Source organism: Chroicocephalus ridibundus, chromosome 4, assembly GCF_963924245.1.
Source record: "Chroicocephalus ridibundus chromosome 4, bChrRid1.1, whole genome shotgun sequence".
Taxonomy (NCBI): Eukaryota; Metazoa; Chordata; class Aves; order Charadriiformes; family Laridae; genus Chroicocephalus; species Chroicocephalus ridibundus.
In genome coordinates, this window is record NC_086287.1 from 542478 (window position 1) to 557700 (window position 15223).

Consider the following 15223-nt stretch of genomic DNA (forward strand, 5'->3'; position numbering starts at 1 on the left):
TTGCAAATGCCACGTTTATGTACTCATAGCATAATGCTACCCTGTCACAGCTGAAAGGACTGTTCTCTTTAGTCTTTGGGGTTTTTTTTCCCCCTCCTTCATATTTTCTTTGAAAGAGAAAACACCATTCTCCTCTGCTTGTTTTTCCCCTCAGCCAAAGCAAATGCCTGCCACCTCCAACAAAGATATTTCCAGGTTTCGTGAGCTCAGGGCACGTTCACCAAAGATGGTGTTAGCTCTTGGCAGTGGTGGGGACGCAGCTCCTTCCTCCTGGGCCAGGGGAAGGACAACAGGACAAGAGGTAATGGGCACAAACATGACCATAGGAAGCTCCATCCCAACACAAGGAGGAACTTCTTTGCTGTGAGGGTGGCAGAGCCCTGGCACAGGCTGCCCAGAGAGGTGGGGGAGTCTCCGTCTCTGGAGACATTCAAACCCGCCTGGACGCGTTCCTGTGCCCCCTGCTCTGGGTGACCCTGCTCTGGCAGGGGGCTGGAGGGGATGATCTCCAGAGGGCCCTGCCGACCCCCACCACTGATTCTGTGACTCTGTGAAGTGGTCACCTCGGTGTCAGGGCCAATGTCGCCGAAGCCCTGCTGTGTTCGGGTCAGCCGTGCATCCCTTCTGTCCTGCAGTGATGGTTTGTGTCATCAACGCACTCCTTGAGCCGCCAGCTCCGGGGCTGCTGGGCTTTTGGCCGTGGGGATGCTCAGCAGACCAAGTCTTGAGGGGTGTAAATGCGTCTCAGCGCCCGGGCCCGGGTCCTGGGCTCAGCTCCCCCTGCCGCGGGCACCCACGGCCCCGCGGGGATGCTGTGGGTGCTCTTCCCCCGGGACGCGGCCTTTGCTTCGGCCTCAGCCTGTACCTGGGGCGGCTCCTTCGCGGCAGCGGGGGAGCGCCGGGCTCGGGGGAGACATGGCTGCGGTGTGCCGTGAGGGAGGAGGCCGCGTCCCCTCAGCGAGGGAGCTACGGCGGCCGGCGGGGCTCCCGTCACCGGGGGGGATGGAACACGGGGGTGGTGAGGCTCCCTCCACTGAGGGTGGGACGGCGGGGCTCCCTCGGGTGAGGCGGGGGATGCGGCGTGGTTCCCTCCCGTTAAACGCGGCGGGGGGCGGCGGGGCTCCCTCCGGTGAGGCGGCGCCTGGCGCGCTCCCGCCGACGGCCGCGCGGTTGCCACGGCAACGGGAGACGCCCCTGCTCCCGCCTCCCCCGCCCGCCCCTCCCTCTGCGCCTGCGCCGACGTGGGGTCGCGTCGGGGGCGTGCCCCGCGCGCGCGGCGGAGCGGCGCGAGCGCCCGCCTCCCCCCGGTGCCGCCATGAGGCGCGGCGAGCGGCGGGGCCCCGGCGCGGCCCTGGGCAAGGCCGCCCTGGAGGAGCAGCCGCCCCCGCAGCCCAACGGCGGCGCCAACCCCGCCGACGCGGTGGGAGAGCGGCCCCCGCCGCCCGGCGCCGAGAGGGACGGCCCCGGCCTGCGCCGCAGCACCGAGTCCGAGGTCTACGACGACGGCACCAACACCTTCTTCTGGTGAGAGCCGCCCCCTCACGGCCCGCTTCTCCCCCGGCTCCCCCCGGCCCGCTCCTCGTATTCGCCCCCGCCGGTTGTCCGGCCGGGCAGCGCGGCTCCGCCGGCCGCGGGGAGCTGCCGAGCGCGGCGGGCACCGGGCTGGGAAAGAGATCCGCGTTATCCGCGGTTCACCTGGCTCTTGCTTCGCCGCCACGGCTACCGGCGCCGAGAAACCGCAGGCTGTGTCTAAGGGTGTTTCTCCTGGTACGGCGGTACTATTAATTATTGCTTCCTAATTATTTAACAGTGATTTAGAGCAGGGTCCTGGCAGCGGCGCCGCCTTTCGCAGCCCCTCGGTGAGCACTGCGGGTGGCCTGTCCCCCCGGCTGTCCCCGGGTGCTGGGGACGCCCCGTCTGGGCACAGCTCCTGCCGGATTCCGGGTGTTCTCTCAGCATCGCTTGTATGAGCTCCTCCACCTTCCTCCCCTCCATCAGCCTTGCAAGGGGCCTTTTCTCTCCGTGTTCTTTCCTGTTGGGAAGCCAGAGTTGCTATGCCCAAGTTCTGCTGGTCCGGTATTTCATAGAATAGAGTCTTGTAGGTTGGGAAAGACCTTTGGGATCATGGAGTCCAACCGTTAACCTAGCGCTGACAAGTCCACCACTAAACCGGAATTTCATATGGTTTTGTGGCATGCTCAGTCCAGAAGATCGGTGCAGAAAGCCACGACTGTCTGTGTTAGGCCAGTAGGGCACATCGGTTTTTTGTCAAATTCAGTCCTTGCAAAAGAGATGCGTTTGTACCTAGAAAAGTGCTTCTAAATCCCATCTCTGATGGAGTTGTTCCAGAAACCCACTTCAGTGCACGTGTGTACATCCGTGGTTTTTCTCTGTGTGTTAAATGCATGTCCCTCTTGATGAAGGAAACCACGCTGATGCTGGAGTCCCCTGTTTGGAACATGAGCCGAGGGTGATGTGATTTGGCTGGAGTTTGACATTAAGGAGTCAGAGGGGGAGGGCGCTTGGCTCTCACCCTGCCAGTCTGGGCAGCGGCAGAGCGGAGGGTGTTGATCTTGATGAAGCCGCCGATTCTGGGTGATATTTCTGCCAGTACCAACAGCAAAGAGACACGCCGATGCTGCCGGGCGGCAGGGTGGTCTCTGCAGAAGCCTGACACAGGCAAGCGTAGCCGAGGGAAGCCGTCGTCTTGAGGGCAAGAGGAACTTTCTTGGAGAGCACGTTGGTGTTGCCACATGTAGGCTGAGCGAGCGATTGAATAACTGGAGCCTGCTGAGGTCTGCAGAGTAGTGCCGTCTTATAAATGGAAAATGGGTAAAGCTGTCACTTTCTTACTGTCTACTTAAGGTGGCTCTTGCCAGGCGTTTTGTAATGCCTTAAAAACGCCCATTGCTGCTGTTATTGTATAATCTCACCCTGTTGCACCTTTTTCCTGTGGTGGGGGTGTGGGGCCAGCGTGCAGCCTGCCACTGGTACAGGATTGTTGTCGTCGTAAAACAAAGGCTGTAATTGCAGTTAATTTATCCACATGAATTCTTTTTTTGAAAGTCTGAATGTGCCACCATTCTTTAAGGAGCTTCCCTTAGTTGGCTAGTTGGCTGCTCCCTTCCAGGAGGGCAGTCGAATTGTTCTTTAACTTATATATTTACTTTATTTTATTTTCCCTAGTAGTTAAGCTGCTTGCGCTGGCAGCCAGGAGTTTAAATGCTTGTAAAAGTTTCAAGGTTTTTCCTACTGTTCCGTTTGACCTGTGCATGACAGCGTGTTAGCATACCCTTTGGGAATGACTCGCTTCTTACAGCGGCTCAGAACAAAGATTATACAGAACGATTTTCTTCCTGTGACCCTTGAAACTCTTCTTGCCCTGTCTGTTATGGAGGTGGTCACAGAAAATGGAAATTTAGGAGCGTAGGTGCCCTCTGTCTTTGCCCATGTGGAAAAGTATGGAAAGTACCTTTTCTCCTTGAAGTTCAGAAGGTAGTGGACACGGTTACCCACCTGGCCTGCTCAGTTTGGAAAAATTCAAGAATTTGGGCCTTGTGGACACTATCAGAAATCATTCTAGAAGTAAAGTAGTTCAGTTTGCAAAGTTAATTTTACTGCTCTAAATGTGATCCCTGGGAAAGGTGGTACTTTCTAGCTGGCTGCCTGCTCTTTTCAAATCTTTTTAAAACTTTGAAAAAAAAAGTCACGTGCGGTATAATACTTCTATTCTTATTCAATCTTAACTTGAAACGGGGAAATACTGTATTTTAATTGCATTGTGGGAACCTGCTTGGTCTTGTCGTTGGAAAATGTCAAGGAAAGGAAACGGGAAGCAGCTTTACGAAACAGATTATCCCTGAGCGAATTTCAAACAGCCATTGCTGCTCGCAGAGAGCTGGGAATGTCAGGCCTGCCTGGCAAATGTGTTCGCTGTTGTTTCCAGTACCTTTGATTGTTTCTTGCCGGTCTGCTTACAGAATTAGCTTTCTGAATACAAACAAAGGAGCTCTTTGTGGCTGAGATTGACTTTTGTGTTTTGTGCAGTGTGAAGCACTGTAGATCTGATATTTTTACTGAGCTAGCATGGAAAAACCACTGGGTTTGTTAGTTGGTTTTTTTTTTTTTTTTTTTAAATAGCCCCACGTAGAGCTTTATACATCTCTGGTGTCGTTTCTGTAACCTGTGGAAGAGCGAGTGCTGATGTGTCTTACAGGCTTGTGCTACTGGGACTTTGTTCTGTGCGGGAAAAGATGAATCCCACAGAAACTGTTTTTTTGTTACCAGAGAGCAGTAACTGTGACAGATGCCTAAAGATGATTGGAGATGCGTGTCTTTCTGAGGGGGAGCAAAAAAGCTCAGTGAAATAGTAAATTGATTTATCTCCACCAAATAAAATAAATGATAAGAGTTGAGGTGTGCAGCAACTTTTTGGAAGAGAGAAGGAAACCTTCCTCCCCATCCTAGTAGATAGTGATGGGCGGTGGAAGGTGGTGCGGCGTTGAGTCTGTTCATGCCAGCCCAGCCTGGTTGTGGATTACCAGTTTGGGAGCATCTGATTAGAAAATGTGTATAACTGGCTCCTAAAATTTCAGCAATACCCCGATTTCTGTATCTATTTCATAACTTGCATTTAACCAAAGCATATCTTCCAGGAACGCTTCTTGATTTGAAGATGTTGAGAGGTGCCAGATACATCTTTGCCGCCACATTACATTGTGGCTCTATGGGTTAATTGCTTTTGCTAAGCCTTACTTTAATTTGAATTTAATTAGCTTTAATGTCCTCTGTTGGATATTGATGTTTTGGTTTTTTTTTTCCTCTCACACTAAATAGTTCTGTATTGCCATCACGTGGAGATGATATCAGTTACTAAGGTCATAGTGTAGCAGCAGATCTCTCAAGCTCAGGGAGCTTAGATATTAAAAAAAAAAAGAAAAAGAAAAAAGAAAAAAGAAAAAGGAAAAGAAGAAAAAAGAAGGAAGCGATGGGTAGAAGACTCTGTGGGCTAATACAGCTTTTGTAGGAATTAATTCAGCCTGTTTGGTGCAAAAAGCATAGAAATTGCAGCTCAGGAAAAGGTAGCCTGGAGATGCCTTTGCCTGGATGTTTCTCATTTTGCTCTGTATTGTGAGAAATCTTTGCCGGTGGCCAGCACGGGGCCAGCTCTTGGGAAACGAGGATACGTGTGTGCAAACCAGCAGTTTTGGAGATACAGGGTCGGTATGCAAAACAAGGTGTAACGTAGCCCCTCCTTGCACATGGTTCCTATCTCTGCTCAACCGACCTCACGGCGGGGTGAGACTTCTGACGGGCTGGCTGGAGGGAGGGCGATGGTTTATCGCAAAGAGAGATTAGGGAGAGGGAAGATCTGCAAATTGGCAGGAACTTTTTTCTGTGCCCTCTGGTGAGGGTTGGTGCGGCACTTGCAAGGCAACATTCCGCAAGCTCGTTGAAAACTTAATGTTTGCTGGATTTTTATGTTTTTGCCCTGTGAAATCCTGCTACCTTAAAGCGGGCCCAGGTGAGGTTCTGTATTTGCTGACCCACTCTTCCGGTTCCCTGCCTGCTCAGAATTGACCACGTTTGAGCATATTATTTTACTTGAGCAGAGAAATCTTGCATCAGGCCACTGAGGTGTCACCCCGCCCCTAGTTTTGGGTGTTGGGGTGTCCCTGGCAGTGTCCTTTGCTGGAACGTCCAGGAGGCCGCAGTGCCATGCGAGGCCGGGTGTGTTGACTCGTGTGGCAGAGGAGGAGGGCTGGCTCCCAAGAACTGCATTACGGGAACGTCATTGCCCTTTCCTGGAAGGAAGGGATGGCACAGATTGCGCAGGGCAAGTGTCTGGGGTGGCGAGCGCTCTGCATGCTGCTGCTGCCACCCTGGGGGTGGGACCCATCCGAGCACTGTCACAAACAGTTCACTGCAGTTCACAAAACAGGGCATCACCCCGAAAAATGAGCTCTGGGCTTTTATGCCATTAGACCTGGCGTCAGGGCTCCTTCCTCCCATTCCTTTTTATTGCCTGTTTTTAAAAAGACCTGCTTAAAGTGTGTCTTATCTGTAATGCAAAGTCACGCTGGCTCAGTGGAACTGTATTACGCTAAAACCTGAGACAAAGATTTCAGTAGGTATAAACATACAAAAATGTTTAATATTTAAAATAGATCATCTTGGGAACCTTGATAAACTTGGGGACTCTGTAGAACCGATGAACGGAGACTGTCTTTTCTCTCTTTCCATTCAAAGGAAAAGGACTAATTTGCTGAAGCGCACTTTGCTTTTTAACGCATCGTTGTGGTTCCTCTGTGGAGGTGTGTGCCTTCCCGCTTCTCTTCCCGAGCGATCGGCTCTGAGAGGCACCAGCTTATGGCAAGGAGAATGAAGGTTACTATTTTGGAGTGTCACAAGTATGTACAGAAATTTAATCAGTGTTGTGTACCTTTATAGATGTGCTGAAGACTTCTTACTGGTCTAAGAATAGGTACGTTTTTATTATCCCCGAGAGTTTAAACAGATTTTAAACCGCAGCCTACAGCTTCAAACCAACAGCCACCTTTCTGTTGTGTTACAGATGGAGGTGCTTGGACCCTTCAGGCAGTGGCACGTACAAAGTACCTACTTTGCTTTGGTTGCCACTGATGATTTTTTTTGTGGTTTAGGTGGATGAGAGAGATTCGTGTCACAAACTGGCAGTTAACTGCTTATTTTTGAAATGTTGAGGCCTGAGAGCTTGCTTCGTCCCTGTGCAACGTGAGCGTCTCTGTTTCATGTCTCTAATTTGGGATGTATTGCCGAGATTATGACCAAGGCTGGTTTTTTTTGGTGAAGGTTCCAAAAACCTCTCTATATCCAAACAGGATTATTTCCCTTTTAATTACGATTTTGATTTTGAAGGTAAAAATATTGGTCAGTTTTAGATTGTTACTAATTATTGCTGTATTTTCCTATACCTTATTCTTCACAATAACTCTACTGCTGTTGAAGTAACAGCTTTGTTGTACTGTCTGTTTGTCATACTTTCCTAGAATTCCCAGCGTGCGTCAGATGATGGGTTGGTATATGGAGGGCAGAGAGCTTTGACGTTCTTTTAAAATCTCTTTTAGAAATGCTTTTATGATTTTACCATTATTTGGAATCAAGGAAAAAATTATTTCTTTGTGAAAAAGTTGATGATAGGCTAAGATGGGACTACCTGGTTTTGTTGACAGATCTTTCTCTAGCGGGAGCTGTTAATGTAACCCTTTAAACCAAAGGGGCAAACCATGCTGGGCGTCCTTCGGGATTTTGTTTTGCTTAGAGAATTGACAAAATGATTAATAAACACCCTGCAGGTTGTTCTCAATGATTGCTATTGTTTTCAATGCAGTTATTGCATCATTTCTGACAAACAAGAACCCTAGTGCACAGCAGCGGATAATTAGGGTGTGGCCCCCCCATTAAGCTAATTGTCCTTAGTGCTGGTGATGGAAGGAGGTCACTGCCACCCGCTCCGCTCCCCTGGGTATCGCTGCTCCTGTCCGCCCAGCGGCTCCTCCATCCCAGTCCCCCCTCAAAAGATACTTACAAATCGCCATAGGTCATTTTTGTCATATACTTTATTTGGAAAATAAAAGCTCTGATAGTAATTTCCTTGAAAACGCTGCAGTTTCTAGATGCGAGAGAAGGAAAAGAGAAGTTAGACTTGAATTGAGTCCCATTCCCTGTAAAAGCCCACTCTGTGAGCTGTGGAGAGGTGGAGGGACTGCTGGAGACCCTGAATTGCTCTGGCTTGGTGTTTAACTAAGTCAGCAGGGCAAGTATTTTTATAAAAACAACTTGAATTATTTCCCTTAAATGCCCCAGTGTTTAAATAGGGAAAGAGCTAGGTGTAAGATACAGAAAGTCAGAAAAATGCTAGTGCAGAAAAATAAGCTACTTAAAGTTATGGCTTTTTAATGGTTTGGGATTTGTTGTGAATTCTCTGTGACCTTCCTGGCCTTGCGTATTTCTGTATGCATATGCTCTTAGGCACTGCTTTCTCAGATTTTTGGATGTAAAACCTCCTAGAACCGTCTGTGGCCTGTCCCCCCCTTGCTGCTGGTGCGTGGCCAAGCTCTGGTGTAATTGGGAGGGGAAGATGCTCAGCTTAGCTCCTGTCAGCCCCCCAGGCTCTGCTGAGGAGAACATAAGCCTTCCTGCATAATTCCTGCAGTGCTTACCTTGCTGGGATCTTCTTAGCTCTGCTGTCTTTCTCTGGCTGTATTATTTTAAAGAGTGTGTGGAGACTAAAATAATCCCTTGTTATGCAGTTTAATTAGTCCAGGCCGACTTCACCAGTACAAGTACGTCTGGTCTATGCTGTTCATTTTTCTGGACACTGTAAATGCTTCGTATTTAGTCTTGTTCCACGTGACTGTGAATTTCTATTTTCTTTTTTTAACTCTCAAGCTGTGGAAGGATATGGTGTATATCTGTGTGTGATTATCTGGTTTTTTGCGCTGACAGGGAGGTTTGCAGGATGCTCTGCTGCCTCTAGCAGCTGCCATCGCTTTGTCGCTACTCGGCAATTTTCTGGTCAAAGCTGCCAACTTGCTCTTTGCAGAAGACGACCCAATCTGAAAGCCTTCCATCCTGGTTTCTGGGTTTCGTGCTAGGCTGACAGTACGTTTACAGGACTAACCACCTTGAAAACTTGCTACAGGAAAATCTGGCTTCGGTCAGAGGGGAAAACGGAGCTGAAAGGGAACTGATGAGCTATACAGCCTCTTGGCTGTCATTACACAGGCGAGCGCGGGGAACTTCAAGTTGGAGGTTGTGGCACCAAAAATAAACCAAAAGCAGGTTTGTGCACGAAGCTCTCAGACGCTGACCGTTCGCTGCTGCAGACTCCACGGGGTGAATGAAACCAGCCCATCCTTGTTCTAGCCGAGGAGTTTCTTGAGGCGTTTATCTGTATGAGGACATGCTAGTAACTGATTTTTTGGCAATTTACGTGACACTCAACGCACGGAAAAAGTAATTGATGTCATAGAGATGTTCAGATGGTGAAATGGTAAGGCGGAAGACAGCATTTCCAGGTTTATTTTAATAGCCTCTTAGGTATTAGTTTCAAAAAAGTAAACAATAAAACAAGGTATAAAATACAATGCATAGCTTTGCAGTTAACGTAACCTTCTTCTATGATCAAAATATAAGTTGGTTTTGTGTTAATTATATATATATATATATATATATAAATGCAGCGAACAAGACCGTGGTCTGATTTAAGTGAACTGGAGCATTTAATATTCAGTCCCCTGCTGTACCGCCTCCTTTGAGAGGGCTGTATTTAGTTTTTTAACTACTGTAGGTTACAAAATCGGCCCGGGTCAGGTGAGCGCCAGCTGAATGTGAGGTATGTACTGTCTGAATCAGCCGGGGAGGCGAGGAGAAGGAAGATGCTGCTGTTGACAGCGAGCTTGCTGCTGCCAGCCTTTGCCTATTTTTCTTGACATGTTGATTCCCGGCTGATTTTGAAAATACTCCTGGGTCCTTCTCTTTATTTTTTTTTTCCTGGAGCTGGTTAGTCTGTGTCCTCTGGGCGGCAAGGAAGGATAGCGTTAAAGACTGAACACCATTTTAGCAGTGGCAGAAGAGGATTGCATCTGCTTATGAGGTATTGCATGTGTTTTCCAGTGGGATTAAAAGGATGCTGTGAGAAGTGGCTGTGTTTTGGATTAGGATGAGACTGTAGTTCAAAATAACGCCTACCTTAACTTTCAGAGCAATGTTCGGTAGGTTACTGGCCTTGATGTTTAAAGGTATGTCAGTGGACTTCATAGAAATCCATGGCGATCTCCGGTTTATCATGCACTGTGCGACTTGGATATATACCAACTTTGGTCTTTTGGCATAAAATGGAAATGTAATGCTAGCTTGTATTACAGTATAATGTAAAAAGAAAATGTAAAAAGAGCCAGTGTGTACAAATACTTGTCATGAGGTACTTTACGCATGTACACATACAGCATGTACATATACAGTCACTTCCACTCGGTTTTTCTGTTCTCTAAAGTTGGTGCTTTATACCTGCGTTATTTTAATTGTTTGTATTGAGAGCTGTTGTGTAGTCCTCTAAAACAGAACTTGTGTCTCTGTGGTTTGATCTTCAGTGGCCAGACTTCCCATGCTTCTGAGCTGAGGTCAGATAAGTTTTCCAGTGAAAACAATAAATGGTTTCTCACTAGGAAAGGAATTTTCAACTTGAAAGAATGCAGCCAGTGCAATGTAGGAGTATTATATATCTCGTAACCAGTAGGTGTACGTGTATGGATGTCACCTCACTGCAGTATGTTCCTCTCCAGCTCCCGGCTCTGTCTGTGTGTTCTCAGCTCTTTTTCTCTTTCACACACAAGTGCTTTACCAAAATCGGCATAAGCCGACGGACCCTGATGGGTGGGGAAGCGAGAGCTTGTGACTCCACATGCACCAGCAGTGCCCTGCCTGGACCAGCTCCTTACCCCAGCAAGGTCGCACGTTTCAGCAGCGTGGAGGAGTGCCCACCCAGCTGGACTGTGCGGCTCTGGCACGGCCGGTCCGGCAGAAAGCCCTCGTGTTGAGATGGCTGCACATCGCTCTGCAGGCGCAAACCTCTGGCCGTCGCTCTGGACCTGCTCTGCAGATCTAGGATGAAATGAAACTGTAAGAATTACCGGGAGTAAGGTGTCTAGAGGAGCATCATAATTCTTACAATTGCAACTCTTCTCATTCAGAGATTTTTTTTTTTTAATGACTAGTTTTTCTGGTAATGTGTAATTCCCATGTCTGGAGTCAGTTCCCTTCTGTTTAGTCTTAAGAGACTGTTCTGTCTGCTGCAGTTTTTGTTAACAGGCTTTGAGACAGAGCCTGTGGCAGCACCGTCAAGTACGTACCCAACTAACCAGGAGGGAAATCAGGGAGTTTTTAGGTCTCAGTATTAGCACAGTTGGTGCTAATTTTTTCTCAAGTTGCTGCTGTTCACTTGGCAGTGTTTGTCCAAATCTTCCTTAACTCAAAGCTTGGGTGGGGAAACGAGCAAGACTTGTTCTTTGGCAGGCTTCTGTGGCATGCTGGCGCACAGCGGACTGACAGCTCAATGCAGTGCCATCGTGAATGCTGCTGTACAATGCGTAAAATGTCTTCAGCGTTATTGACCGCTGTCTGTGTATCAGACTCCTGAGGCTTCGCTGACAGGTGGAGATACAGGCTTTTCTGCTTTCTGATGTCAGTTTTCTCTCTTCTGAATTTTAGGAGAGCTCATACCTTGACAGTCTTGTTCATCCTCACCTGTGCGCTGGGCTACGTAACCTTGCTTGAAGAAACACCACAAGATACAGCCTACAATACAAAGAGGTAAATATTTGAGAGCGCCTTTCTGCAAGGTGTCTGTTAGAAAAGGGTAGCTGTATGACCAAGTTACTGCGTGCACTTTTACTGGTGAATAAGCTACCTCAAATGACCTTCGCGTTAACTCCTTTAAATGCCCGAACCCTTAGAAAGTGACAAAACCAAACCTAAGTCTGTGAGCTCCTCTGCTGGCCGCTGAATTTAATTTCTAATCGGTTTAGTGTCACTCACTGTCATACCGGGCGGCTGCTGTGTGTCTGATTTAAAACAAAATACAAAACTCTTTTAAAGCCTCGAAGTACTGGCTGTGTTTCTCTGGCAATGCTTCTGCCTCTTTTTCTTAAAATAACCTAACTGCTAAATTACTTGAGTTGTGACTACATTTTTCTGACTTAAGTGCTTTTTGTAAAATGATTTTCAAGGTTCCAATACAGATCGTTATTTGTTGTTGAAAATTAACACGGGAACTTGTAGCCCAAAGGGAAACCCTTGGAAAATAAGAATGAGATGAGTCTTACATGTGTGGTCCATTTCTACCACAATTTAAACTGATTAAATGTAGTTGAATTTCTCCTCTTTTTAAAGAACTACAGTAGGGAACAAAAAGAGGGAAGAAAAGTGATCTTTTAAAAATCTAAGTATATTTTAAAAATCAAGGAGGTGCTTACAGACTGCAAAGCATCCTTGCTAGATGTGTGAAAATCATTCCGGTTTCTACCGGTCTCGTTTCGTAAATATAATGCTATTTTTTCCCCCTTGCAATTAAAGGGTTTCTTCCTGTTTTTTTTACATTTTTTTAAAAAGTGACTCAGGACCTAGTATTCATTGTCATGGAGATGCAGGAATCAGGGTATTTCCTGAGATAATGGTGGTTGTTGTTTGGTCAGGTACACAATAGCTGTAGCTAATGTAATTCACTCGCACGTGGGGGTGAAATGGAACAAGTTGGAACACAGTGGCCTGTCTGGAGCTGGGAAAACTTCTGCAAGGCTTTGTTTCTGGTTATTATCTATATTTCTGGTTATTACGAGAGAGGCTAGGGAACGGATGGAGGCCTGACATCCCCTGGAATGGCAGCTCAAAATAGAGAAGGGGAAAAGCTGAAAAGAGAAGTGATGACACATCGTTAGGGAGTAATACAGATTTAAGGTGACTCAGTGGAATATCTTATTATTGAGATTAGAGCCTTTACTGCTTTAATATGAACAAACCCGAAGAAGATTAATCAGCAGATTAACCTTTCTTTCATGAAATAGAAGTTGCTTTCTGCATATTCAGTGCAGGGAATAATGTGACCAGTTGTTAAAAACAATTTAACAGCACCTTAGCGGGCAATGAGCAGCAAATGTTCTTTGATCACTTCTGCATCTCTGCTTGTGGAATACTGCCTGCAATATCTAGATGCCAAAATACGGGAAAAGCACCATCCTGGGAATTGTATATGGTCTTCCAAATTGGCTCTTGTTACTGGTTTTGAAGGGTGCATCTCTGTTTCCACTCATGCTGCACCATTATGTTATTGCCATAGTCATCCAAGCTATGTGCCAAATTCTGAGACAGTAGTTAACTCCGCCAAATCATTACTTTTTCCAAGCTGAAGATGGATGCAGACAAAGTGCATGAGTCCTGTGGGCCTTTCCTAAGCTTCACCTCTGTTGCCTTGTCCCCGATTTCCAGAAGGGATGGAGGTGTCTGTGATGTTCAGCACGTTCCTTATGCTGAGTCAGTTTTCTGTGAGCTCCTCTCTGGTCTCAATTAAATCTCTCTTCAAAGGTCTTTGAGGTAAGTGCCATGCCAAGTTTAGCACCAGTAAGCATGAAGGATTCCAGCTCAATTCACGTCCCAGCCGTTCTTCTTAACCTTCTTTAGCATCCGTGTGCCTGCCGCTCTCGTACGTCTCATTGCTCCTGACCTTAAGCGTGTATTTGAGCAAAAAGAGGCATTTCAGAGCAGGAGTAAGATAGTCACAACATGCATCAGTATATCCCTATCCCAAACTTTCACAATTTTTTTTTTTCTTCCATAACTTAAAGTACCTTATCCTACCCTGAGATCTTTTTCAGTCTTAATATAGAGCTGTTGTGTGTTTTGGTCTGAAATTTTGGCCTGCATGAGGCTCTCACTGCGTGCAGGTTCTTCATGGGAACCCTTGCCTGCTTAATGAACAGCAGTAGTTTAGTTACCAATGAGCAGTGTCTCTAGCTGTCAAGCTTTTTTATTTCCAACTGCTGCACAACGACAGTGGAGCAGTGTTTTGCTGCTTAGGTGCAAACAGTTAAACCCCTTTGTTTTCAAGCTCTTGCTGAGAGGTGCCAGGCTGCCTGTGAAGGGTATGAGGTGCTTAGAGCAGAACTTTGAAGCAAAATAGTCAAGTTGCTGCATTAGCTGATGCTGCTGTGTTTCCTGCACTAACAAAGCAAGAGCAACCCATCTGAGGCTCCCTTGTCCCCTGTGAAAGTGCGTCCTTCATCCCGTCCCTCAGAGAAGGCGCTCCGGGCAGGGCGAGGGGCTGGATTCGTGCGATAAGTCACCAGGAGAAACAATGGACAGAAAACAACATCACGAACCCATGAGATCATGGGGTGTGGTATCTATAGCTAAGATTTATATTTGCATCTGTTTAGATGCTGACATTTCAGTGCCATTTTCCTTCCTGCGACACGTTAGGGCAATAAAAGGAGGATTATTTTCTTTAAGGTAAGGCTTATAGAAATGTTCTGTATGTAAATCTAGTTGAAGTTCATTAGGGTCATACACACAGATGTTGACGTGATCATGTGAGATCTGGGATCAGATTGCCTCTGTTGTAAACGTTGAAAATTTACTTAGCCAAAGAGATGTTGCACTGCGAAGCCTGTCTGGTCAATGGGGCTCTTCATTCAGGGTTCCTACAGCATTCGCAGCAGCCGTGAAATAGTCCATCCTGGCTGACAACTGGCCGTGAAGCCCCCAGGAGGAGCTGACAGGACCCAGCTCCAGCCCTGAGGGTAGCTAGAGACATAGTCAGCGGCCTCCATTATATGCAATGGCTGTGGAAAAAGTCCACATCTCCTGATTTGAATGCTGAGCAGGGGTTCTTGCGGGGGGAAAAGTTAATATATTTTTCATACAAAGAACACATTCAGGTTTAAAAAGTCCTGTATGCGTCAGGGTTGTACATTGACTTTCAAGCCATGAAACAGTCTCTCTTCTAAGATGCCTTTCTGCAGTAGTGTTTGGCAGTAGCTGATCACGGCTCAGCCATGGTGACAAGTCGGGGGGGGTGTTGGCAAGCTGATGGTCTTCAGCTGCTGGGGCTGAACACCCGCAGGGAACACAAGGTAAGGAGGAGACTCGACCTCCATCTGCCGGGTCTCGGCCTGGGATGGCGGCGAGGGGCTGGTACCAGTCACGCTGCTCAGATACAGCCGGGGAAGGGGCACGGCGTGGGAGCTGGCTCGCTCAAAGCCTGGCACAAAGGACGATACACAGACACTCACAGACAAGCTTCGTTGTCTCGTGCCTCCAAATCGACTCTTCACATGAGGCAAACAATAACTTGTTTGTACAAATGGAACAGTTGCCGTGTTCTCCCTATCTTATTTGGTTAAGTGCTAAAATCATTTTTGTAGGCACGCTTTGCTGTTTGGTGTCTTCCTGATCTGCTGCTCAAGAAAATACGTTAGCTGAAGAAAATACATTAACCCTGGCCCGCCAGGCTGGCTGCTGGGGGGGTGGGTGGAAGAAGCCCCTCTCAAAGCCTAGAGAAGCTCTTACCTGGAGCCACGGTAGGGCAGCGGCCCAGCTGCTGGTTGGGCTTTGCAGGCTTCATACGGAGGCAGTGTGGTGGGGTTAAGGAGAGAAGTTTAGTTATTGCAGGAAAAAAAAATGGAGCTTG

At 47.6% G+C, this 15223-nt stretch overlaps 1 protein-coding gene across 2 annotated transcripts in view; it reads left to right on the forward strand.

Moving 5' to 3' along the window:
- The first annotated feature begins 1253 nt into the window (after positions 1-1253).
- The window catches only part of PTDSS2 (phosphatidylserine synthase 2), a 41871-nt gene continuing 27901 nt past the window's right edge, over positions 1254-15223 (forward strand). The window contains exons 1-2 of one of the 2 annotated variants that reach the window (XM_063332520.1): positions 1254-1524; positions 11251-11352. In XM_063332520.1, the coding sequence (XP_063188590.1) occupies positions 1316-1524; positions 11251-11352 (311 nt within the window). In that variant the 5' untranslated portion in view covers positions 1254-1315. Of the gene's footprint in view, positions 1525-2606; positions 2833-11250; positions 11353-15223 lie in introns of those variants that run through there. The other variant, XM_063332521.1, reaches the window with a different exon arrangement.